Source organism: Cnephaeus nilssonii, assembly GCF_951640355.1.
Source record: "Cnephaeus nilssonii genome assembly, chromosome: 22".
In the NCBI taxonomy this organism is placed as follows: Eukaryota; Metazoa; Chordata; class Mammalia; order Chiroptera; family Vespertilionidae; genus Cnephaeus; species Cnephaeus nilssonii.
The window spans coordinates 27,456,118-27,482,310 of record NC_137093.1 but is presented as its reverse complement, the minus strand read 5'-3'; the positions used below and the strand labels follow the sequence as shown (position 1 = coordinate 27,482,310).

Below are 26,193 nucleotides of genomic sequence, written 5' to 3'. Positions count from 1 at the left end.
TCTTTCCTTTTTTAAAAAAATATGTTTTTATTGATTTTAGAGAGGAAGGGAGAGGGAGAGAGAGAGAAACATCGATGATGAGAGTCATTGATAGGCTGCCTCCTGCACGCCCCCCCTTACTGGGGATGGAGCCTGCAACCCGGGCCTGTGCCCCTGACTGGAATCAAACCCGGGACCCTTCAGTCCGCAGGCCGACGCTCTATCCACTGAGCCACACCGGCCAGAGCCGGAAGCTGGGCTTTAGAAGAAATGGTGTCCACGCTGTGGCCTACCCAGACTGCCAGGCAGGGCCGTGGCCACGTCCACCTGCACCACAGTGCCACGGGCAGGTTTGCCGTTCACACGCCACGTCAAACATGTAAATGCCCGTCGGAAAACCCCGCTCTGAGGGAGCCGCGGGGGCCGGAGAGGCGGCCCCGGGGGCAGCAGGAGCGACTGCGGCGGGGCAGCCACGGAAGATGCCCGGGAACCGGCGCCCGCCCGGCTTCCTGTTGTGGACTCGGTGCCTGCGTGTGCCGCTCGGCACCCGCTTCCTCTCGGCCGCATGGAGGGGAGAGATAACCGGGCCCTCCAGGCCGGCGGCCAAGATAAGGGCCCCCCCGTCACTCCCCCCGACGGGCACCCCAGGCCCCGGCCGCTGCCCCGGGAGAGGCAGGAAGGGGCGGCTCCCGGGAGGCAGGGCCCGCGTCAGGCTTTGCTGGGGGAGAGGGAGGGAAGGGGCGAGGGAAGGGCTGGCACCGCCTGGGTCACAGCCCCGGCCGCTCTGTGCGGGAGGCGGGGTGGGCACCGCGTGCCATTGGGGTCCGGGCACAGAACCTGCCATCCCGCGGCTGGTGCCACACCCCCACTGTGCGCTGGGAGGGTGAGACATGGCGGGCTCCTCACCAGCTGGGGTCTGGGGGTTCGCAGACCCCGTCCACCTGGCCTCTCCTGGAGCCCGCCTCCCGGCACCATCTGGGGGCCCAGCCCGCCGGGAGGGCTCATGCTCCGAGGGGCGCCCCCCGCCCCCTCAGCGTGCACCGTGTCCAGGACTCTGCCAGCGCTCTCCTTCATCTCCGGGCACACGAGGGGCCGCCGTCGGATGGCTCACACTCCTTGCTTCTTCACTTTCTCTCCTCCCCCCGGATTATTTTTAAAAGATCAGGTTTCCTGTTTTCACTGTCTGGCTGGCCCGCCCCGTCCATCCGTCCGTCATCACGGCCATTAGGGCAGCGGCCGGGCGGGCGCGGGTTGGCACGCCGCAGGCCTCCGGGCTCCGTGGTAACGAGGGATTAGCCGCTCTGCGCCCCGCACCAGCTGGCCGCTCGGTAAACACCACTTCCCCCCACGCTGGGCCGGGCCGTGACCTCTCCCACGGGCCGGGGGCCTCTCAGTGCAGCGAGGAAACAGGCGATCCATCCAGCTGCTGACAGTCCCCTGCCCTCCGAGCAGGATCATTCCAGGACGGAGCACACAGCCCTCCCCGCAGGTGCCTGGCCTGGCCTGGCCTGGCCTGGCCTCCGCTCCCCGCCCCTCCCCTCCCCTCTCCGGCTCTGCCCCCGCCGTGGGGCCTGGACACTAGCCGGCGGCCTGGGCTGGATCAAGGGCCCCCACACCTGTCCCATTACTTGTGGCCCAAGGGGTCAGCATGCTCTCAGGTTGGCTCCCGCCATGCCTGCCCAGGCTGCCGAGCGGCGGGGCTGGCTGCCGGACCGCGCCTCTGCCCCAGGACATCACAGCCTTCCTCGCTGTCACCCCCCAGATCAGGAGGGCTCAGACCCCACCACAGGCCCCGCGGAGGGACACTGCAGGGCAGGGGGAGTGCCTACCAGCTTCCTCTGCCTTACACGCTGGGGATCTCACAAACCTTGCCCAATGGCCCTGGCTGGTGTGGCTCAGTGGATAGAGCGTCGGCCTGCGGACTGAAGGGACCCGAGTTCAATTCCCGGTCAGGGCACATGCCGGGTTGTGACTCCATCCCCAGTGGGGGGGCATGTGGGAGGCAGCCGATCCATGATTCTCATCATGGATGTTTCTCTCTCCCTCTCCCTTCCTCTCTGACATCAATACAAATATATTTTAAAAACATCTTGCCCAGAGAGTTCTGCAGTTGTTAAGGACAAAGCTGGCACCCAGTGGGCCAGGGGAGGAAACTCGGGTTCTGGGTACCCCATGCACCAGGCGCGGTCCCAGGTCCCCTCTCCGAACCCTTGCGTGGCCTCGGGGAGAGCGAGAGGTGGGTGAGGGGACAGGCGCTCTGAGGCTGACCAGCAGCAGGAGTTGGCCTAGAAGGGGAAGTGTTGGGGGGCTGTGGGGAGCTGGAGGGATTGAGAGAAGAAGAAAAAAAAAACACTCATGGACATGGACACGTGTGAAGACTGGCAGAGGGAGGAGGGGGTGAGGGGAGGTGAAGGAGGCAGCGGGGGGCTACGTGGTGATGGGAGACCTGAGTTGGGGTGAACACACACACAACAGAGGGTACAGGTGACGTGTTGTGGGACTGGGCGCCTGAACTCTGTGTCATTTTGTTAACTAATGTCATTGTAATAAATTCAGTAAAAAAAAGGGAAACATTCTTATCATCCATGTTTCTGTAGATGAGAGAGAATCATGGATCGATCAGCTGCCTCCTGCACGCCTCACACTGGGGATCGAGCCCACAACCCGGGCCTGTGCCCTGACCGGGAATCGAACGGTGACCTCCTGGTTCCTAGATTGGTGCTCTAACCACTGAGCCGCACCGGCCGGGCAGGACCCAGTGTTTCTCCACAAGGCGGACGCAGGACCCTGGGCCTCAGCTCTTCCTTCTGCAGCATGTAGGCATCGAGGCCTCTCCTGTCCCAGCCGACGGCCCTGCTCAGGAGGGGGGGGGGGGAGGGAGGAGGGGGGAGGGAGGAGGGGGTGGCTACAGTTCACGCCCACGGCCCACGGCCCTGCCCAGAGCCCCAGCCTTTGAGGGAACGCCCTTCCTCGTCCTCACAACCACCCCGTGCGTAGGCAGAGCACGGTTTCCGTGTATTTATTTATTTAACGTTTTATTTTGAAACACTTTCAAACTCACAGAAAACTTGGGAGGAGAGTACAAAGAGCCGTTTGTTTGGGGAACAGCAATGACCTAAAAAGGGACCCGGAGCAAGAGACGGACAGGCCGCGTGCCCCGCTCTGTCCACCGGGCAGGACGGCCCTGTCCCGGGCCACGAGGGCCCACAGGACGCCCCTCGTCCGACACCCGGTCAGCCTCGCCGGCGGGGCCCACGCCCCCGATGGCCTGGGTCCATCACCGCTCAGCCAAGACACCCTCTGTCGGGTGACAACGGAGAGAGGCGCCCACAGCAAGTTCCACTTTGCCACGTAATTTTCACTGTTACCCGGCCGGCGTGGCTCAGGGGTTGAGCATCGACCTCTGAACCAGGAGGTCACGTTCAATTCCCGGTCGGGGCACAGGCCCGGGTTGCGGGCTCCACCCCCAGTGTGGGGCGTGCAGGAGGCGGCCGGTCCCTGATCCTCTCTCATCATGGATGTTTCTCTCTCTCTCTCTCCCTTCCTCTCTGAAATCAATAAAAATATATTTTAAAAAAATAATTTTCATGGTTGCCATTTGATAATTACATAATGTAACCCCATGGCCCCCTCTCTACTGCGGGATGTGTAGTTTCCAGTTTTCCACGGTGATGAATAGAATGAATCGCTTCATAGAATAATACCAAACGGGGGGAAAAGAGAGAGGGGAAAAAAGTCCTATTTCCGTAGGAAAACAGCCCAGGGTGGGATGACTGGGTCTGAGCCGATAAACACGCTAATGACCCTTCAAACCGTGTAGACGCCGAGAATTTAAAGAGAAAGGCACCCCTGAGCCATGACGGAGACGGGGTGGGAAGGGAACGGGGCTCAGAGCCCCCGGCGCCCGTCGGCGCTGGTGCTGCCGCCACGTGTCAGGGTCCCCGGCTCCAACCACGGGCGCAGAGCCCCGAGCACCTGTCCGCGAGGCGCACCCACACTTCCTCCCCAACACGCGGGGCGGGGGGCGGGAGGGGGCGCACGAGACGTGGCTCGGCTGGATTTCGCCATCGCCGGCCCGGCCAGATTTCCTGAATGCGGCAAAACGAAAGGGAGCCCGTTTGTTCTAGAAAATGACCCGGGTTTCCAGGAAAGGTGCCATGCCTCAGCGTCTGTCACCACTGACCTGCCCCCCGCCCCCCGCCTGTCCCCGACTCACCCATCCCGTCTCCCTCGTACGCGTCCCCATCCCCGGGAGGCAGGCTCCAACCGGGTCCCTGACCTGCTCAGCGGGTGCAGAGCCACGGGCCCATCCCAGGGCCGGCCGGACACTGCGGTGTGGTCAGGAGGAGGGCCCCCCCCCGCCCCCCGCCCCCCGATTCCGCTTGGGAAGCAAAGTGTCCAAGCCAAGCATGTGCTTGTCCCACCTTAACTCTGGTTTCGTCACTGACTTGCCTGGGGGGGGTGGGGGCAGCTGGAATCCCAGGGAAGCACTCCCCCGTCTCCCCGGAACCTCCCTGGAGGCTCCCCAAGTCCCAGGAGCGGCTGACTCAGGCCCCCCCGGCAGAGCAGGCGGCTGGAAACGGAGGTGGGACTCACAGCCAGAGTGGATGGCCCTTCCCAAGACCGGCAGCCTCGGCACCAGCGGCTGCTCCAGCCCCGAGGACGGCACTCTGGTCACTGCAGGAGAAGGCTGCCCGCCGCCCGCCGCCCTCTCCCGTCAGGAGGGCTGAGTGGCACCCGGAGTGCTCAGGTACGAGGGGCCCACTTGTAAGAGGTCAAGAGGAAAAAGGCATGACACCCCCACTCACGGCAGCCAAAAGGTGAAACAGCCCCCCTGTCCATGGATGGATGGATGGGGGGGGGGGAAGGTGGGGTATATCCCGGCCGCATGGCTCAGTGGTTGAGCATCGACCTACGAAGCAGGAGGTCACGGTTCAACTCCCAGTCAGGGCACAGGCCCAGGATGCAGGCTCCATCCCCAGGGTGGGGCGTGCAGAAGGCAGCCGATCCATGGTTCTCTCTCATCATTGATGTCTCTCTCTCTCTCTCTCTCTCCTTCCTCTCTGAAATCAATAAAAAAATATTTTTGTAAAAGGTGGTATATTAAAATAAAAGGTGGTATATTCATACAATGGAATATTATTCAGCTTTAGAAAAGAAGGCAATTCTGACACATGTTCGAACGTGGATGAACCTTAGAGACTTTATCCTAAACGCAAGAAGCCGGACACCAAAGGACAGCTACTGTAGGATCTTACTGTGTGAGGCACCGAGCGCCGTCGAACTCACAGAGACAGAAAAGAGAAAGCCGGCTGCCGGGGGCCAGGGGAGGGGAGAGGGGGAAGCTGGTGTGTGTTGGGGACAGAGTTTCCATGTGGGAAGATGAAGACGTTGTGGCGATGGATGGTGGTGGTGGTTGCTCAACACGGTGACTCCCCTTCGTGCCAATGAACTATACCCACTTACAAATTCTTTCCCAATTTACCAAGAAAAGGGGCAAAAGCAAAGGGCTGTGAGAGGCCCAAAGCCTCGCCTGTACCCGCCCGCCCCCAGTGCGGGTCTGGACGGCAAATGCTCACAAGCACAGGCTGCGAGCTACAGGGTCCCCTGGCTTCCCCCCACATCACCCCAACGAAGAGCTGGTGGCTCCTGGGACGGCCTCCTGCTCCCTGCTCCAGGCCTGGCCAAGCCCTCCTGAGAGAAGACGCAGGCACCGATCCATCTCCAGGCAGGACCTCCCTACGGATTCCCGGCCACCAGCACCGCCCCCCGCCGCCCCCCCCCCCCCCCCCCGAGAACCCACGCCCAATGAGGCAGAAGGAAATGCACGTGGGTCCTCAGAGCCGCGTGGAGGCTGTGAGCAGCCAGGGCGGGGTGGGGAGGCTCAGCTACGGGGGTTCCCTTCTCATCTGTGTCAAGGACTCAAGTGTCACCCAAAAGGTCACTGGCACAGAAGGGCTCTCTGTTCCTAAAACAAAACAAAACCGGCTGAAAAAAATCACCGCTTGGACACGGACGCGCTGGGCTTTTCCAACTCTGATGGGAAAGGCAGCTTTTCATTGTCCTCTCCGCCCCTTAAAAAAAACCACACCAAACACACACCTCCACACCCACACCGTCAGCCAGCTGTGCGAGCCAGCAGCCCTCCTGCCATCTGTCCTAACAGCAACACGGAGAACAGCGCGGGTCCCTGGGCGGCGGGGCCTGCCGGAGCCGGTGAGGCTGTCTCCGTGCCGGCGTCTCACCGAGCCGCGACGGCAAGTCCCTGGGTAGGTGACTCCTACGGATGATTTCTAGCCTCCAGATGAGGAAACAGCTGTCCTCCGTCAATTCTCAGGCGTGTATTTTTCTTTTTTAACGTACTTTTATTGATGTCAGAGAGGAAGGGAGAGGGAGAGAGAGAGAAACGTCAGTGAGGAGAGAGAATCATGGATCGGTTGCCTCCTGCACGCCCCCCACTGGGGATGGAGCCCGCAACCCGGGCCTGTGCCCTGACCGGGAATCGAACTGTGACCTCCTGGTTCATGGGTTGATGCCCAACCACTGAGCCATGCCGGCTGGGGTCTGTTGGCACCCTGATCGTGGCCTTCTAGCCTTCAAAACAGTGAGAAATAAAAGTATGTTATTGAAAAGCCAGCCGGTCTGTGGTATTCTGGGACAGCAGCCCAAATGGACTAAGGCAAATGGCGGGATGGACACACAGACGGCAGAGGGCTGGGTGGGTGGGTGGGCAACGGATGGAGAGCTCAGGCACGGCGGCCACCTTCCCGGGCACATCCTGGCCCCGGGCAACAGGCGAGCGGGAGCTCACTCCCACGTTGGGGGCTGAGAACGAGTCAGGATCCTACGCCCCGTTCTCCCACGGTGGAGGGTGGGGGTGTTTCTTCAGAGCTTTGATCAATGAGTGACGTGTTTTTTTAAAACTTTTCATGCCCAGCCGGCTGGGGGCTTAGCAGTTCAGCTTTGACCCAGGAACCAGGAGGTCACCGGTTCGATTCCCGGTCAGGGCACATGCCCAGGGTTGCGGGCTCAATCCCCAGTCGGGGGCGTGCAGGAGGCAGCCGATCCATGATTCTCTCTCATCACTGATGCTTCTATCTCCCTCTCCCTTCCTCTCTGAAATCAATAAAAATATATTTTAAAAATACAAATAAATAAAAATAAAACCTTTCATGATGGAAAATTTCAAACACATACAAAAATAGAGAACAGAGAGTGTCATGAGGACCCAGGTCCCGTCACCCGACTCCCGTGACGATTCCCCTGCGACCAGCCTCGTTCCCGGGGACCGACAGTCAGCACTGGGAGCAGCGGGGGGGGGGGGGGGGGGGGCACGGGAGGGACGGGGAGCTGGCACCCAGGTGGCCGCCTCCCACCCGGAGCGAGTTCCTGGAGGGAAGCAGCCTCGGGGAGAGAGAAGACCGACCCTTCCGGCCGCACAGGTTCCGGGAGCGGTCACGGGAGCTGCTGAACACGGACGTGAGCCGCCCACACACGGCTCGGCCACCTCATTTCATCACCACCAGGAATCCGAGGCGGCTCCCTGCAGAACAGGGGCCACGGGGGCCCACGGGCCAACGCCAGAATGTCGCCACCTGCTTCGTGTGACCAGGGACCGAGGATGTTATTTGTTTTTTTTTTAATATATTTTATTGCTTTTTTTTTTTTTACAGAGAGGAAGGGAGAGGGATAGAGTTACAAACATCGATGAGAGAGAAACATCGATCAGCTGCCTCCTGCACACCTCCCACTGGGGATGTGCCTGCAACCGAGGTACATGCCCTCGACCGGAATCGAACCTGGGACCTTTCAGTCCAGAGGCTGAGGCTCTATCCACTGAGCCACACCGGTCAGGGCCTGAGGATGGTTTTAAACGATTACACGGGAGACAGTCCTAGAAGCTCCTGTCCAACAGCCTGGATTTCGCCTCTCAGCCACAACATCCTCAATGAGTTACCACCTGGCCCTTTAAGGAAAGGCCCGCCAAGCCCAATGCTGCAGAACAAAGAGCAGAGGCTCCAATAACCGAACAACCGCCTCTGGTTGAACGCCAGAGCCCGCCACGGACGGACGGACGCGCGCCCTTCCCAGCTCCGGCTGCTGAGCATCGGCGAGGCCGGCACCTCCGCGCCCCGCCTCCCGGCACGGTGCAGTGGGGCGCAGATCCTGGACGGCGCGAGGGATCCCGTTACGAAGCGTAAAGCCGAAGTTCCCAGACTGGGTGGTGGTGGTGCGGGGTGTCTCTCTCCTGCAAGACCACAAGAGCAGGCACACAGGACCAGTCTCGGGGGGCCCTGGGGGTCGCCGTGCACAGCGAGCCAAGCCCGCCAGGTGGAAAGTCAGTTCTGAAGGAGCCCGGCCGGCGGGGCTCAGGGGTTGAGCGTCGGCCTATGAGCCAGGAGGTCACAGTTCGATTCCCGGCCAGGGCACGGGCCCGGGTTGCTGGCTCGGTCCCCAGGGTGGGGCGTGCAGGAGGCAGCCGATCCGTGATTCTCTCTCATCATGGATGTCTCTCTCTCTCCCTCTCTGAAATCAATAAAGATCTATTGAAAGAAAAAGAAAGTTCTGAAGGAAACGCAGACCTGCACTGGGGCATCCTCGCCGGTCTGCACGGACGCCTTCCTGTCCTCGCCATCCAGACAGACCAACCCATCCCCGGGGCTGGCCAGCTGGGCACCAGGGCAGGCCCCGCTCGGGCTGGCACTGGGCATGCCCAGAGAGCTGCCACTGCGGGACGCGAGCCTCGGCCTCGGACCCCGGTGGGTCCTCTGTGATGGAGGGACGCGATGGCCCCGGGTACCCATGTCCCTCCAACACCGCGGCGCCGAGATGCACGCAGCCGGCCCCGCGCACGTGAGCCCCGCGCGGGTCAGCGCTAGAGCCTCCGCCCGGCGCTCCTGGCCACGCAGGGCTGCTCCGCTGGCTGGACACCAGCTGGCACTCCCAGGCCTCCCCCTGCCAACCACCTGCCCGGACACCGCCACCTCTGCCCTGGCGGACGCCTCCCTGCTGCCCGGGCTCTGCATGCCAGCACGCAGCCCAGGGCACACCTGCCCAGCTCCTGAGCGCCCGTGCCAGCCCCAGGGCTGACCCGAGGGGTTTGCTGAGCCCCGCGCCTCTGGCTAGTGGGGCAGGCAAGGGAGATGACCCATCAACCAGAGCCACGCGTGCACGCAGAGCCAAATCCGCCCGCCCCGGCCCCCAGCCACCGCAGGCAGCCAGACCCAATCAGGGTCTTACACAGAGACTGCGCTGGGACGCCTGCCAACGAGGTTTTCCAAGCGATTTCCTGGGGACGCAGGATGACATAATTTAATTCGGAATCACAAAGCTAAAGGGGTCCGACAAGGGGCGGCCGCCGTGTGGCTTCCTGTGACAGGTGGGCAGCCCAGGCCCAGGGCGCGGAAGCGATGCCTCAGCATCCGAGCGGCAGCCGACCACAGAGCGAGGACGGGCGACTCCGAGCAAGGAAAGGAAAAGGGGGAGCCCCCGCTCTCTAGATCAACTCACAACCCGGGGGGGGGGGCCGAGCCTCCTGGACGGCTGGCTCTCAGCGGCAGTAAGTCCTCAAACAATCCGACGGGTGCCCGCTGCCGTGGGAGACACTGGTCAGTGTCAGAGACACAGCCATCCCTCTCCTCCCCTCCCCCCCCAGCCCGTGACACCACACCGCCCGCCCTCCAAAGGCAGCCTTGCTGTGTCTGCCCCCCCCCCCGCCCCCCAGCCCACACAGCGGCACACCCGACCCGCCACACGTGCTCAGGCACAGGGAGGTGTCTGAGCTGACAAAACGCAGCAGCATCCGGGGCCTGGCCAGGCTCTTACCAGCGTCTCTCCCTTCTGTAAATTCCCACCTCAGCGTTCCGTGTCCTCGGAGAGTCCCCCCAAGCCAGGCAGGAACTCCAGGGGCCGGGATGAACTGGACAGTGCCGTCCAGCAAACCGAATGCCTGGCCGGAACGCACGAAGCCAAGATGCTTCTCAGCTGCCGTTACGCGCAGTCCAGAGCAGCCGTCAGCTAGCAAGCTTCGGGATACGCAGGGGGCGGCCACCGCAGAACTGACCACGAGGGTTAGGGGCAGCAGCCTCAGGGATCTTTCCAAATCAGAGGCCGGGCCTGTGTGGCCCCCCTCGGGGCATCTCCTGTTTCTGGAAGCATCAAGGAATCAGAAGTTACGGGGGGCCTGGCCAGGGTGGGTCAGCGGCTGAGCGTCAAGCTATGAACCAGGAGGTCACGGTTTGATTCCCGGTCAGGGCACATGTCCCGGGTGGTGGGCTCGATCCCCAGGAGGGGGTGTGCAGGAGGCAGCCGGTCAGGGATTCTCTCAGATCACTGATGTTTTTATCTCTCTCTCTCCCCCTCTCCATTCTTCTCTGAAATCAATTTTAAAAACCATAAAAAAAAATATGTTCACGGGATGTAATTAATCTACTGAATTGCGCACTTACAATGTGGTCAATATGAGCAGCAGGCTATTTATTCCTCAGCCTTAGAAAGGATGGACATTCGGACACATGCCACACCGTGGGCGAATCGTGAGAGCATCACGCTACGCGAGAGAAGACAGTAATACTGTGTGATCCCACTTATATGGGAGGTGCCTAGACTAGACCAACTCCTCGAGTCAGAAAGCAGAATGGTGGTTGCCAAGGGCTGGGGGGAGGGAGGGATGGAGACTTACTGCTTAACTAGAGGCCCGATGCACGAAATTCATGCAAGGGGCTCGGCCCTCACAGCCCCCCAGCTTCATCTGGAAGGACGTTCGGGTGTCCAGTCTACTTAACATATTATGCATTTAATTATTATAGACTAGAGGCCCGTTGCACGAAGATTCGTGCACTAGGCCTTCCTTCCCCTGGCTGCCGGCACCAGCTTTCCTCCGGCACCCGGTCCAGGCCTTCGCTCTGGCCGCAGCGGAGAAGCCAAGCCTCTTCAGTCTTCAGTCTTCGCTCTGTGCCTGTGTATGCAAATTAACCCTCCATCTTTGTTGGGTTAGTTTGCATACTCACTCCTGATTGGCTGGTGAGTGTCATGGAGGTACGGTCCATTTGCATCTTTCTCTTATATTAGTGTAGTTGAGTACAGAGTTTCAGTTCTGCAAGACGAAGAGAGTTCTGGAGATGGACTGGAGTGGGAGAGGCTGGGGGACCAGATTCTGCTAACAACGTCAACGGGCTGAGAAGGGGGACATGGAGCCCCGGCTGGGAACGCAGGCCTGGCTGATACTTCGCAGCCTCGGCAGACGCTAAGCGGATGACCCAGCTGTGCCAGGCCCAGGCTGCTGACCCATGGAGATGGGGAGATTTAAACACATAAACGGTAAAAGCCTCACCAATCAGATTCCCCAGGAATGACAGCAGGTGTGTCTGTGTCTGGGTATACGGGCGATTTTTAAAAAATATATATTCTTATTGATTTCAGAGAGGAAAAAAGAGGGAGAGATAGAAACATCAACGATGAGAGAGAGTCATGGGTTGGCTGCCTCCTGCACGACCCCACTGGGGATCGAGCCCACAACCCAGGCCTGTGCCCTTGACCAGAAGCGAACCTGGGACCCTTCCGTCCGCAGGCCGATGCTCTATCCACTGAGCCACACCGGGTAGGGCAGCAATTTATTTATTTATTTATTTATTTTTAACGACAGCAGAGGATGCAGTCTACACGGGCAGCCAGGGTGGGGGCCAACCGCCTTCATTCTCTGCCAGCCAAGCACCCCGTTTCCCACAACCACTCTGCTGACAATCTTCGGGCTCAGCAGCACGGAGCAGAGAAAAGCTACACCGCCCCCCCTCCGAGCCCAGGCACTTCCATGGACACAAGACGTGGGCTCCTAATGTCACGTGCTGTCCTGCTGACCCAGAGGCCGCCGTCAAGATGAAAAGCCCCAGGCCTTTCCCAAGCGAATCACCGACCAGCCCAGCATTAAAAACACGCTCAGCCCTGGCCAGTGTGGCTCAGTGGATAGAGCGTCAGCCTGCAGTCCAAAGGGTCCCGGGTTCGATTCCAGTCAAGGGCACGTACCTCGGTTGCAGGCTCCTCCCCAGCCCGGGCCCTGGTCAGGGCTCGTGCAGGAGGCAACCCATCGATGTGTTTCTCTCACATCGACGTTTCTGTCTGTCTTTCCCTCTCCCTTCCACTCTCCCTAAAAATCCATGGGAAAATATCCTCGGGTGAGGATTAAAAAAATAATAATAATTAATTTAAAAACACACCTCAAAGCTTCAAAACAAAACAGCTCTAAAAGGGAACAGCCGAGGACAGACCCTGGGCCTCACCCACTGCTCCTGGCTGGTCTGCGCACCCCGGAGCCTGGGCATGTGGGCGTGGGTGTCTGAACTCGCACCGTGGGGCCTGCAGGTCCCAGGATGTCCCCACCAGCAAGTCCCGCCTCGGCCTTTGATGTCCGAGGTCTCATTAACAGGCAGGCCCCGTCCTGTCTGTGGGAAGAGTTCCAAAAACACAGTGACCTCCTCCCTGAGGAATGACTGATTCACGCACACGCTCGGAGGGAGCTCTGTGCTCTGAGGGAGAGAGGAGAAGAAACAGCCACTTCCCATCCTCCTCCCGCGTGCCCCGTCCTCCTGGGGCGACTCAGCTAGGGCACTCTGGTTCTGGCGGCCACGTCCCTATCCATCTGTCAATTGCACCCTGACAGCTGACAGCTTGTACCTGCAGATTAGAGGGCAGGCCCCTCGCTGGGGACCCGGCCGCCCAGCCCAGCAGTGGCCACTCCCCCAAGAGAGCCGGGCACTTCCTGAGCAGTTAGAACAAGTGCCTCCCCCATTCACCTCCCTTGCCAGTTTCTGGAACCCGACACCCCAGCTGCCCAGGGCTGAAGAGGCAAGCACAGGGCTCCCCGGGCTGGGAGGCCCAGTCCCCCACTTCCTCACGCACCCCTTTCTGGAGCCCCACACACCACTTTTGTTTGTTTGTTGTTGTTGTTGTTGTTTTAATCCTCACCCAAGGATATATTTTGCCATTGATTTTTAGGGAGAGTGGGGGAGAGAGGAACATCGATGCGAGAGAAGCACATTGATGGGTTGCCTCCTGTATACACGAGCCCTGAGCAGGGCCCGGGCTGGGGAGGAGCCTACAACCCAGGCATGTGGCCTTGACCGGAATCGAACCCGGGACCCTGCAGTCTGCAGGCGGACGCTCTATCCACTGAGCCACACCGGCCAGGGCCCACACACCTCTTTCTAGAGCCTCGCCCAGCCCTTCCTGGGGCCTCGCTCGCCCTTCCACAGAGAAGAGTCTGCCGTAGCGACACACGCCATCTGGCCGCGGAAGCAACGCCACAGGAGAGGAAACCAGACGTATGTTCGCAATCGCAACCCAGAGCCTTTAGGCTAAACTAACAGCGGCCCCCCAGCTGCTCCAGGGGTGAGGACAGGCCCGTCCGACTGCTCCGCGGCGAGATGCCGGCCACGGGCCTCCTTCCCTGGCAGCCACCAGCCCAGCCAAGTGCACGGCAGTCTCCGATCTCCGACCCTTACTCCCAGGGTGGTGGCTTCTAGAACGTTCACCTTATATGCACGGATGCCACATATGTGTAATATGCAGACAACCTCCTCCGGTCCTCCGGGCTCACCAGCTGACCCAGCAGCACGGTCTACACGGGAGCATCAGGCATGAAGGGAAGGGGATCCTCAAAAGCTCCTCTCCAGCCACGGCAGAGCTCTGCAGTCAAGCATCCCCCCCCCCCCCCCGGGCTGTGGGTCCCTGGCCCCGTCCTCTCCTCCCAGTGCCCCCTCGGCTGGCTCCTGGCCACCTGGACACGCCTCCTCCCAGCACCCCCTGGTCACCGGCCGGGCTCCCCGGGCCACGAGCCGGACACTCTGTGCAAGAGGCCGGCCTCCTCGGTCACACCTTCCCCGCCAGGCGCCGTCCCTCTGCGTCTCCCACAACCTGCTCGCAGGTGAGCAGGGCAGCCGGCACCGGCCGCTCCCCCCGCCCCTGTTAGGACAGAGAAGGTGGGTGGAGGACCGTGCCCTTCCAGCAAGCCCGCCCTCCGGGGGCTCCCACCTCGCCCAACGCCACCTCAGCAAAGGGCCCGGAGGACGTGTGGGGAGTTAGAAAACCCCTTTCCCTGGCAGGTTTGCAAAATGAGAGAGAAGCAACACCCTGCGTGGCGGGCACTCTGTGGCCGCCCGAAGGCAGGGCCGGCAGATCCCAATCAGAGACTGAGGGTTCCATGGCCGTCTCCCCGCCGGACGGAAAATGACCTGCTAGGAGGCCTGTCTCCTGACACGCAGCACCATGACCACCCGACACAGCAGGTCCCCAGACGTGTGCACAACAACTGACGGAGGTCCCCTCCACTCCTGCAGGGGAGGGTCGCTCTGTGCCCACTCTGAGACCGGCCTCACCCCCCAGTCTGCAGAGAGAGCAGCCCCAGCCCCTCCGCCGGCCGCCTGACCCGGGCGGGTTATTTTAGGGCTGGGCATTTGCCTCCCACCCCCTCGGACCCAACCAGCAGAGAGCATGTAACTATGATAATGATCTTGCTCCGGCCACTTCGCTCACAGGTGGGGGGCGGTGGGGAGGGGGGCGGTGTCGCAATCTCCGGGCCCCAGACCCTGGCAGGTGCGTCTATGACCCGCCTGTCCGTCCCCTTGGGCCCCGGCCACCACCCCTGTCCGCGGTCATTCTGAAGGTCGAAGGTGAGCGCTCGGATCCCAGGCTCCGGTGAGCAGGCCCCAGTCAGGATGCGGGATGCTCGCTCCGGCTTAGCAGGGAAGCCCCCGCCTCAGCAAAGAAGGAAAAATGAATCTCCAGATCATGACCCCTGCATCCTTGGCCCCCCCCACCCAAATCCACTGCCGCTTATTAGATGGGGAGGGAGGGGCTGAGCCAGACAGGCGAGGGGCTGAGCGAACGGAAGCCTCAGAGATGGGGTCTCCTTCCACCTCTGACTCACGAACACAGCCACGGACACGGACAGACCCCCGTGGGCTCGGCCACCACGGTCACAGCCACCACGGCTCAGGGCCTCCGGGGAGGCAGCAGAGACTCTGCCCGCACCCCGAGGACCGCCCCGCCCGGAAGAACGAGGCGGACGCACACAGGACTCGCGGGGAGCGGCTGCAGATGGGGCGAGAGGAAGACACACAGGAAGGGAGACGCAGAACAGGGCACAGGTTTGGATCTGCGTGTGGGTTTTTACAGAAGGTCCCTGAGGGGGAGCGTTCCCACAGGCCGTGACTGAAGCCCACGGCGAGAGAGGGTCCCCCACAGACAGTGCCTGCAACCCAGGAGGGGCTCCAGAAATGCCTCTGACGGACTGAACGGGGGAGAGCCCGTTGCTTTGGTCTAGGAAAGGTAGTGTAGAAACCAGGACTTTAAAAAAACAAAAATGTTACCTTAAGAATTAAAATTTTTTTGAAGCAATTAAAGAGCCCTAACAGGTTTGGCTCAGTGGATAGAGCGTCGGCCTGCGGACTGAAGGGTCCCAGGTTCGATTCCGGTCAAGGGCATGTACCTTGGTTGCGGGCACATCCCCAGTAGGGGGTGTGCAGGAGGCAGCTGACCGATGTTTCTAACTATCCCTCTCCCTTCCACTCTGTAAAAAATCAAAATATATATTTTTTTAAATAAAAAATAAATAAAGCAATTAAAGAATTGCCCAGCTGGCGAGTCTCAGTGGTTGAGTGAGCATCGACCTATGCTCGGATTGTGGGCTCGATCCGCAGTGTGGGGCGTGCAGGAGGCAGCCGATTCATGCTTCTCTCTCATCATGGATGTTTCTCTCTCTCTCTCCCTCTGCCTTCCTCTTGGAAATCAATAAAAATAAATTTAAAAAAAAAAAAAAGCAGCCTTAGTCAAAACTCAGGTCCATTGTTTTGCAACCTGAGGACACCTGATCGCCCATCCATGACTGTGAACATGGGCCCTCTCCCCTGTGAGCTGCAGCCGGCCCAGGCACTGCTGAGTCCTCTCTCTCTCTCTCTCTCTCTCTCTCTGGTGCGGTGGGCCCCAGCGTATGGCTCACCTGGAGTCTTTGCCCCGGTGAGGGCAGCAGTCACATACCCGGGGCCTGTGGGCCACGGGACTCGCAGCCAGGAGTGGGAGTGGGGGGGGGTGGGGTAGCTACTGAGCAACAAACGAGGCGAAAGGGAGAAATGGGAAAGGCGTGTTCCCCGGGACCCACGCAAATCACCAGCTCTCCCAGCTCCTTCTTTTTTTATTATTTTTTATTTTACTTCCTAATATATTTACTTTAATAGATTTTTATTGATTTCAGAGAGGAAGGGAGAGGAAGAGAAACATCAGTGATGAGAGAATCATGGACCGGCTGCCTCCTGCACGCCCCACACTGGGGATGGAGCCCGCAACCCGGGCCTGTGCCCCGACCGGGAATCGAACCCTGACCTCCTGGTTCCTAGGTCGACGCTCAACCCCTGAGCCACGCCGGCCGGGCCAGCTCTTTAATGAGAGGTTCTGGAATGCTTCGTTCTGTTCCCAAAACAAGAACGTCATCCTTCCCGAGCCAGGACACCTTGTAAAATGTGACCTAGACTTTGTTTCCCACCTTGTTGTTGACCTAAGTGCTCTGGGGCCTCCGTCCGGGGCTGCCCGCTGTGCCTCTGTTCTGGGGGGGTGGGGGGGGTGTCTGCGCTCCACCTAGAGATGACCACAGGCTCTGGTCTAACAAGACGCCGATGGAGCCGGCCGAGGCCTGGGTGGCCTCTTACTGCCCCGCAGTTACTCATTCTCGCTGGTCACGGGTCCATTCAATCACCGTCCAAGAGAAAAACGAAGCAGCGGTCATTCCGGTGACCACTCCGCACCAGGACCCAAAGGGCAAAGTACGCTGCTTGATGCACGTGAAAACCCAGGGCAGCAGCTGGCACGAGCGCCCACGAAGGAACAGGAGGGGGGGGCGGGGGGCGCGGGGTCCCATCTCACAACGGACACCTGGAACAGGGCTGAGGGTTCAAGTTCAGAATCCCTCAGGCTGCCCGGGTGGGTGGCACAGTTGGTTACAGCGTCGTCCCCATACGCCAAGGTTGTGGGTTCGATCTCAGATCAGGGCACATTTGAGAACCAACCAATGAATGCATAAATACGTGGAACAACAAATCGATGTTTTACTCTCTCTCTCTCTCTCTCAAATGAATAAATTTTTAAAAATTAAAAAAAAAAGAGAGAGAGAGAATTCCCCAGACTCTAAAAGGACTAAAAAAGAAGAGAGGTCCCTGGGTCCACTGGCCTCTTTCATGACAGGGCTTGCCACTGCCCCCGAGGGGAGGTGAAAGGTCAGGGACGGAGTGAGGGGGAGACAGGTGCAGCTGGTAAGACGCTTCCCAGTTCCCAGGGCGCCCGGAAGGAAGGAACCCTCCAGGAGGTGCTGGGTGTCCGGCTCTGACTGAGGCTCCCCAGGAGGTCCGCAATGAGCCAGGGGACCCCTGCCTTCAAGATGCACATGTGGGTGAACTCGGGGACCTGGTGCCAGACCCCGGGGCACGAGCACTGGGTGATTCCACTTCTACGAGGTGCCAAGAAGAGTCAAACCACAGAAGCAGGAAGCGGGGCAGAGGCCGCCCCGGGGCTGAGGGTGGGGAATCGGGGAGCCGCTGTGGGATGGGTGCAGACCTTCAGCTTTGCAAGATGGAGAGCGCTCCAGAGGCGGGCGTGGTGACCGTAGCACAACAGCCTGAACGGACTGAAGGGCACTGAACTGGCCCTGAGTCCCGCAGCCCCGCCACTCGGAGGGGCCAAGCTGGCTCCCTCGGGCCACAGCTGGCCCGGCAGGGCTGGTACCCAGCGGCCGCAGGGCAACGCTCCAGACCCCAGACGGGCTGATGTGCCTACAAAGCAGGTTTCTAAATGCCACAGCCTTCCACCACCTCCCCCCCGCCCCCCACGAAGGGCTCCGGGGCCGCAGCTCCACCAGCTGCGAATGGGAACCCGGCAGCTGGATGCACCTGAAACCAACAGGACGGAGTGCTGATCCCAAAAAGGCGGCTCCGGAGCCAAAAATAGCCTCACTTGTTTCAAGAGGGTTCTGACCAATGAAGCACATACAACTCCATCAGCAAAAAAAAGAGAAAAAGGAAAATCAATGAAGCGGAAAGCCAGTTCAGTCCAACAGGGACTAGACTCTGGGAGCTTCCCGACAGGCTCACACCCACCCACCCTTCTCCTTACCCCAGTTACAGACTGGCTCCCACCCAGCCCCAGCACCCCAATGCCCGTGGTATGTGTACACAGCCCAGAAGGGACAGACACGATCCCGTCGATTTCATCTCAGGGTCGGGGCCAGACCGGTCCTTGGGGCACCGAGGAGGCAGGAGCCCAGCGAGTGAGTAACGATGGGTGAAGTCTCCCACCAGAGCCCGGCAGATGGGAACGGGTGTGGCTCTCCACCCCCACTCCCACCCCCTTGGTGTTCAGGGGCCCACTGAGTCAGAGCTACCTGTCACCTCACTTCCTCCTAATTTGCATCTTCACCTGCTGTGACTTGACTTGGGCTGCTGGCTGGCTGGCTGGCGAGCGAACCCTACACTTGCACGGCCTGGGAGCAGCGAGCGCATCTAGGGTTCCCCAAACGTGTCATATAACTCTTCCAGGACAGGAACTGGGGGGACGCCCGACACACAGATCAACCCTGGATAAAAGCATCTGATCTAGATGGCGGAGAAGAAACCCTCTTTATAGGGTTCCCGGCGCCTCGGGGAGCGGGGAGATGACTGCCCAGAGCATCCTGGGACCCACCCACACACACCGCCCACCCCTCCCACCCCAACCCCATTCCCAACACCGGGAACCTGCCCTGCGGAGGAGGGCGGGGTGGTCTGTCCAGGCGCAGGGACCCGCAGGACCGGACATTCCCTCCATCGGCACCTCTCTATGCCTCGCCTGCGGCATCACCCCCTTTCCTAGTCCCCCCTGCAGACTCCATCATCGCTCCTGGCCAGGGGGGCCGGGGTGAGCCCCCCCCCCGTCAGCCGGCGGAGGTACCCACCTGCATCTCCGGGGAAGGCGCTGTCCCCATCACTGGGCCAGATCTGCCCGGTCTTGCGGACTCCCACGATGGTGGCCTCCGACACCACGACGGGGCCCTGGCGGTGCCGCTTGGGGCACTGCGGCGTCGGGGGGCTGCTGCTGTCCAGGGACTGCTGCGAGTTCTGCGAGGGCGAGCGGCTCTTGTCGCGGAACAGGCGGTAGGTGGTGGGGCTCGGGGACACGCGGCTGGACTGGCCGGAGGAGAAGTCCTCCTCGCTGGACGTGAGGTTCTCGTTGGAGCTGCAGTCCGGGGTGTAGCCGCCGCCGCTGTCCTCGAAGCTGCGAGGGGAGTAGGAGCGGCGGGGCCAGGTCAGGCGCTTCTCCTGCTCCGAGGCGCTCTGGCTGCGCAGGAGGGGGCCCCTGCCCTCGCCCTCGCCCATCAGGCCCCCGACGTAGATGCTCTGGTAGGGCTGGTGCTCCAGGGGGGGCCAGGGGGGCCTGCCGCCGCCGTTGGTGTGGATCAGGTTGTCCTTGAGGAAGCGGGGGTTCAGCTCGGCGTCCTCGTAGTCGCCGTCGAGGCCGCAGGGGCTCTCGGAGGGGCGCCCCCGGTGGTGCGAGGGCCGGGGCGCGTCCCCGCCGCCGGCGCCCAGCTGGGACTTCTTGCGCTCCAGCTGCATGGCCTGGCTGCCCAGCGAGCTGATGCGCTCCGACACCTCTTTGTCGTTGACCTTCACCAGGCCGCGCTCGTGGTGGAACTCGACGTTCACGTAGAAGGGCTTCTCGGCGGCGTCGGCCGCCCCGGGCTGGCCCGGGCCCTTGCGGATCCTCTCGAAGTTGGACCGGAGCGCCGCCACGCTGGTGGGGGGCCCCCGGTCGTCCCGGTCGGCAGGAGCGGCGGCCACCCCGGGCCGGCGGGCGGACGCGGGCCTGGCCTTGCTCGGGGACCCCTCTCCGTCGGGCCGGGCCTCGGGCTGCTCCTCCTCCGCGGGCGGCGGGTCGGCGCCGTCGGCGGGCGCGGGCGGCGGGCGCGGGGCGGGCGCGCGGGGCTCGGCGGCGCCGTCGGGGGGCTGCGCGGCGCGCCGGAAGCCCCAGCGCTGCCGGTCGTAGCTCTTCTTCTCCTTGGCCAGCAGCGTCTGCAGGTAGATCATGCGGAAGCGCTCCTGGTTCACCTCCTGCTCCAGGCGCCGGATGGAGGCCTTGCAGCGCTCCAGCTCCTGCTCGATGTCGCCCACCGAGCGCAGCTCCATGCGCGGCGGCTCCGAGTCCGGGAACTGCGCCTTCCACGCCTCGGCGAAGCCCACCGGGTCCACCATGGCGCGGCCGCTCTCACCTGCGCCGCCCGGCTGCGCGCGGGGCCCGGCTCAGCGGCGGCGCGGCGGCCTCGCCAGGCCCGGCCCGGGGCGCCCGGCGACCCCCATGGCCCCGCGGCGGCGGCGGCGCGCGAACAATGCCCGCCCCCTCCCGGCGGCAGGTGAGGCGGCGGCTCGGCTCCCCGGGAGGCGCGGGGCGGGGCGCGCCGGGGGTGGGGGGACGGGCGCGCGCGGGCGGGGGGTGGGGGGTGCGGGCTGCGCGCTCGGCTATTGTGTGCGGGGCGGCTCCGCGCGGGGCGGGACCGGGCTGCCCCCGCTGGGCCGGGAGCCGCTAGTCCGTGGCTGCCGCCCGCGCGCCCCTCTCCGCTCGCCGCCGCGCCGCCTGCCTCCGGGCTGCCACCGCCTCCCCGGCGCTGCGCTGCGCTCCGCCCGGCCGCTCCGGCCGCACTCCGCCCGGCCCGCACTCGGCGCCGCAGGAAGGGGAGGGCCGGGGGGCGGTGGCAGCGGCGGCTGACGGAGCCGGGCGGGCCTCTTAAAGGGGCCGCGCCGCGCCGAGGCGCCCGTGGAGGGGCGGGGAGAGGGTGGGGGCCGGGAGGCCTCTCCCACCGCGAGCCCCGGCCCTCCTGGTCCCCGCGCTGGGCTGGAAGCAGGCCCGGCGGCGAACGTGCGTCCAACCCAGAGGCCCTCCTGCACCCCCGGGCCGGGCACACCTGGACCCTCATTTCCCAGGCCCCGGGCCACTCCTCTGCCTTGGGGTGGAGCTGGGAGGGCTGGGGTGGAGGCAGGTCACTCCTTCCGGAAGGGCCAGCAGCCCCTGTGTGCCAGGCTGGGGTGGGTGATGAAGCAACAGCTGCCAAACAGGATCGTCACAGAGATCATCAAGAGGAACTTCTCCCCAGGCCACGCAGCACCCACATCTCCCTTCCCTTGGTCCTGTTCCAGATGTTTGTCGCCCACCCCCCCCCATCTCTCCTGAGCTCCAGAGGCCAGTGGAGTGTCCCCTGAATTGCCTGACTCTGAACTTGTCTGCCTAGCCTTCCTCTGGGGGTGCCGGCCTGCACTGTGACCCGCAGGGCTGGGCTGCAGACAGGACCGCCCAGGCGAGCAGTGAAACAGCATCTTTTCTCCTGCCCCAGGGACCCCCCGAGACTTTAGACCACACACGGCAGAGAGCAGAGTGGGGAGTGCGATGGGGCAAAGGAAAATACCCCAAACCAGCCCGCTGGGCGAGGGGGAAGGAAACAGGATTGGTCAACCGGAGAGCTGGGCGTGAGTCCCCGCCTGGGCGTTGGCATGAGAGCAAGGGTGCCTGCCTCCCTGAGTGGGTGTGAGGGGGTATCTTTATACACATATTGTTTTTGTTGACTTTTAGAGAGAGAGGAAGGGAGAGGAATAGAGATAGACACATTGATGAGAGAGGAACATCATCGATGGTCTGCCTCCTGCACGTACCCCCCACTGAGGATTGAGCCCGCAACCCGGGCATGTGCTCAGATCAGGAATCGAACCGACGACCTCCTGGTTCCTGGACCCTCGCTCAACCCACTGAGCCACCCCGGCCGGGCTGTGAGGGGTTCTCTTGCCCTCCCCCCAGTTCCAGGGCCACCCAGGTGAGATACCCTGATGTCTAAGTCAGAGAGCCCAGGGCCAGGGCCCCGCTGCCTGAGGGTTCGGCTCACCCCACAACAGGCTCTGTGGCCTGGGCAGCTCCCTCCCCTTCTCGGAGCGGGTCTGGTCCTCCCACGTGAGATGCCGTGACGCTGTCTGTAAGCACTCACGGGACCCACCGGAAACACACCTGGGTAAAGGCACACGGTGTTCCTTCCTGAGAGTCACCTGAGAACCCTTGGGGCTGACTTCCAGGCGCAGCTCCCTGCTGCCCTCTGCAGGCCTCTCCGCCGTCCTGCCTGCAGGGCCGGGCCAGGCAAGGCTGACACCTCAGTGGTGCTCAGGTCCTTGGTGACCTCATCTTTGAAATGGGTATAATTGGAACCGACTGACAGCTGTCAGAGGGGAGGGGGGTGGGGGGCACTGGATGAAAGAAGGTGAAGGGATTCGCCAAAAAGCATATACAGGGTGTCCCCACAATATGTACACTCGCTTTAACAGCTGGTAACTCACTGAATTTTCACCCCTTTTCAGGTTTAACTGATTTGAAATAATGGGTGAAGCCAGACTAAGCTTTGAACAAAGAAAATGTACCCACTACACTGTGTATGGGGATACATAAGAGATATACATTTTACAGTACAAAACCGGCAACTGTGGACGAGTTGAAGGTGCACAAATACCAAACAAAATTATTTTTTTAAAAAATATATACATATTTTTTTATTGATTTCAGAGAGGAAGGGAGAGGGAGAGAGAGATAGAAACATCAATGATGAGACAGAACCATGGATCGGCTGCCTCCTGCACGCCCCACACTGGGGATCGAGCCTGCAAACCAGGCCTGTGCCTTGATCGTGTTCAGAGGTTGATGCTCAACCACGGAGCCATGCCAGCCTGGGTCAAGTTCACTTTAAACCTGTATGGTTTCGTGAACCAATGTCATCGCAAAAAATTCAATTAATTAAAATAAAATGGGTAGAATGAGTCCTGACCTCGCCGGGGGTGCTGCCTTCGCTGCTGGCAGGCTCGGGCCACCCGGCAAGTGGCCAGGCAGGCTTAGGCCCCGGGCCCTGGCGGTCAGCAGAGAGGATCCCCAAGCCACAAGCTGCCTTCCCTTGCTGATGGGCCCCTCAGCTTCCGGGGGGGGGGGGGAATTGTGGGGTCACCAGGGGCAGTATAATGACCACCTGGGAGACAAGAGGATACCTGGAGGGGGGTGGGGGGGGACTTCAGCCATCCCTGAGCACTGAGGTCTTCCCTCCTCGGGTTTGCAGGCCCCAGCTCAGCCGCACCTTGAATGTCGTAGACAGAAGGAGACGTAGTTCCCAGACACTGTGGATGTGTAGTTGGGGTCTGCGGCTCTTCTCTTGCCAAATGGCTTGTCGTTGGGCACAAGGACACAGCCAGATAGCGGCTATCTCCCCGAGGGACAGCATCTTCCGACCCAAGGACACCCCTCCCATCCTCAGCCCTCTTTCTGAACGCGCTCCGCCTGGCTCTCTGGTGCTTCCCCTGCAAAGCTTATCACCCATCCCTTCCGGGGAGGGAGGGGAGGGAGGGGAGGGAGGAAGGAGGAGGAAAGTGGGGCCCAGACACTATGTGGTTCCCCACCTGCTGTCTGTCCCCAGCTGGATCTAAACTCCGGAGTACAGAGACCTGTCTCTCTTGTGACCCATGACTCCCCGCCCCCACCCCCACCCCCTTAGCCAGTGCTGGTGAATGCGGAAGCTGACGTGGGTGGCCCCAGGGAGAGAGGTGCACGTGTGTGTGGGAGGAATGGATAAGGCAAACAGAGCCAGGCCGTGGCAGAGGGCTGTGTGCCATGTGGGCGCCCAGGGGGAGGCGGAGTCTGAGGGAGGTTTGCCAGGGGAGGTGACACCTGAGCTGGTCCTAGGACGAGGAACAGAAAGGCAAGGACGGGAAGACTAAGAAGTTCTAGGTGTGTTTAAGGAGCATCTAGGTTAAAATGCGGATTAGCTGTCAACCGGTTAAAAATGCGGATTTTGTAATCAAAGAAAACATGATAATTTCAAGAGAAATATCAAAAGTGCTTTCTTCAAAGTAATGTCCATCGCTAGCTACACATTTCCCCCATCTTTCAGGTCATTTGTGGATTCCGTCCCAATAGAACTTTTCTTGTTTTGAGGCAGACCATTCAGAGACCCCATTTCCCACTTCTTCGTACGTTTCGTTCTGAACACGTGGTCATCTGAAGGAGCAAGGTCTGGTGAACACGGCGGGTGGGTTAATACTTCCCAGGCAAGATCTTTTAACGTGTGTTTAACTGGTTTTGTGCGTTTGGGATTCTCAAAATAAATCCACTTTTCATCGCCAGTCACAATTCGATGCCAAAAAGGATTTCTTTCGTGCCGATGAAGCAACGTTTTCCTGATGACTTTTCGGTTTTCCATTTGTCTTTCGTTCAGTTGATGTGGCACCCATTTTCCTTCCTTTAAAACCCTTCCTATTGCTTGTAAATGATCGGAAATTGTTTGCTGAGCAACGTGTAATCTTTCTGGGAGTTGTTTTTGAGTTTGACACGCATCTTCATCCAATAATGCTTGTGATTGTTGGTCTTCAAACTTTTTCGGTTGACCTGGACGTTCTTTCTCTTTCACGTCGAAATCATCCCTTTTAAAGCGTTTAAACCAGCGCTCACAAGTGTCTTGAGATGGAGCATGTTCACCATAAGCTTCCCAAACTATACGATCACTTCCAGCAGCACTTTTCTTCAAAATAATAAATTAAAACTTCCTGCAAATGCTCTTTGGCGCGAAATTCGACATTTTTACATGTAAAGATATCTATGAGGTTAACACCTTCAGAAAATTTGACATATGAGGTTTTGAAGCTTGTTGTCAATACAACAAAATAGCATACATTTCAAGTCCCATCTATATCAGCACATGTGTAACTCCATCCGCACCATTAACCGGTGCACCTGGCAGAGTCACCTGGACTTCAGGGCTCATATCCACCCAGCTCTCACTAGCTGCCCAGCCTGGGGCGAGGGACCCCATTGACGTCCATCGACGTGACTTCCACCCTCACAACCACCATCGGGGCAGGAGGCAGGGGGAGGTGCTGGAGCCCAGCCGCCTGAGCCCCAGGAGGCCGCTCCTGCCGTGTGTCACAGGCGGGTGGTCCGCATGGCGTTGTAAGGATGGCGGGGCTTTCTGCCTGGAGGCCCCCGTGAGCCCCCGAGAGCTGAGGCTTTTCCTTGTTCCTCCCGGCCCTGTCAGTACCCCCATCCCTACCCGCTTTGGGGGTCAGAGGCCAGAGCAGGACTCCCTCCAAGGAGGAGGTCCACACGACCCCCATCTGTCATCTGTCAGCCCCCATCCATCACCTGCCCGCCCGGGAGCTGCAGGCAAGATCTGAAAACGGGGTGATCGATACAGCTGTTCTCGTCGCTGTGCTGGACAGTCCCCTATGGGCACCTCCTCCAGGCTCCCGCCTCCTGCCCGGGGTGGGGAGCGGGTCTCCCCAGGACTTCCTGGGCCCAGGGCTCCGTGTGAGGGAGGGTGTGGGCCTTTCCTCCCCGGCCCCCTCGGCTGCCACTTGCCCGCCTTCTGCAGAATCAATTATTGACGAGGCCCTGGCAGTCGGGTGTCCCAGGGGAGGGTTCTGGCTGCTTCCTCCCCCTCTCCCGCCTTCATGAGGGGGGAGGGGGCGGGCAGGGACAGGATGAGCCTGTTCTGAAGGCACAGCCACGGAGGCGGTCCAGGCCGCAGAGGCCAGAGCACCCTCAGGCCAGGGGAGGGCACTCAGCTGGGGGACCAGGGAGCCCGGGGCTGCTTTGCTTCCCGGAGGACTGAGTGGGAGGCCAGCTGATCAAAGGGCCGCGCCGGACTGAGCTCCCAGAGCCGCCTGGGCCGCAGGCTCGGACAGGTGGCCGGTGGCCCTGGTGCTGGGAGGCCTCTGGGTGCGGCCGGAGTCCGGGAAGGAGGCGGCATGACCGGCGCAGTTCCAGCCGCCGACCAGCCTCCCTCTGGGGAGGGCCGCCATATGGGAGGTGACATGGGCCAGAGCAGATGGCAGGGCAGCCCCGGAGCTGCAGGAGGGGGTCCTGTCTCAGGGCAGTAGCCGAAGCCTTGGGCTCCCGGGGTGGCAGCCCCCCATCTCCAGGAGCCCTTCTGCGTCAGAAGCAGGGGCCCCTCTCTGAGCTGGCCCTGCCCCCACCTTCTCCCGCCCCTGCCCTGGGCCTCCCTCTGCAGCCCCCACAGCCGCAGCGCCCAGCTCCTCTCCCGCGGCCTCTCCCTGGTTCACACTGAGTGACCAGGTGAATGCAACTGATCGTCTCTTCTGAGTCCCAGCTCTTAGGTCTCCCTGCTCGGGGCGCCCT

At 61.2% G+C, this 26,193-nt stretch overlaps 1 protein-coding gene across 1 annotated transcript in view; it reads right to left on the bottom strand.

Moving 5' to 3' along the window:
* Positions 1-20,689, bottom strand: part of BCR (BCR activator of RhoGEF and GTPase) — a 72,337-nt gene extending 51,648 nt beyond the window's left edge. The window contains exon 1 of the mRNA XM_079762622.1: positions 18,947-20,689. Coding sequence (XP_079618748.1) covers positions 18,947-20,240 — 1,294 coding nt within the window. The 5' untranslated portion in view covers positions 20,241-20,689. The remainder of the gene's footprint in view (positions 1-18,946) is intronic.
* Between the last annotated feature and the right edge of the window lie 5,504 nt (positions 20,690-26,193).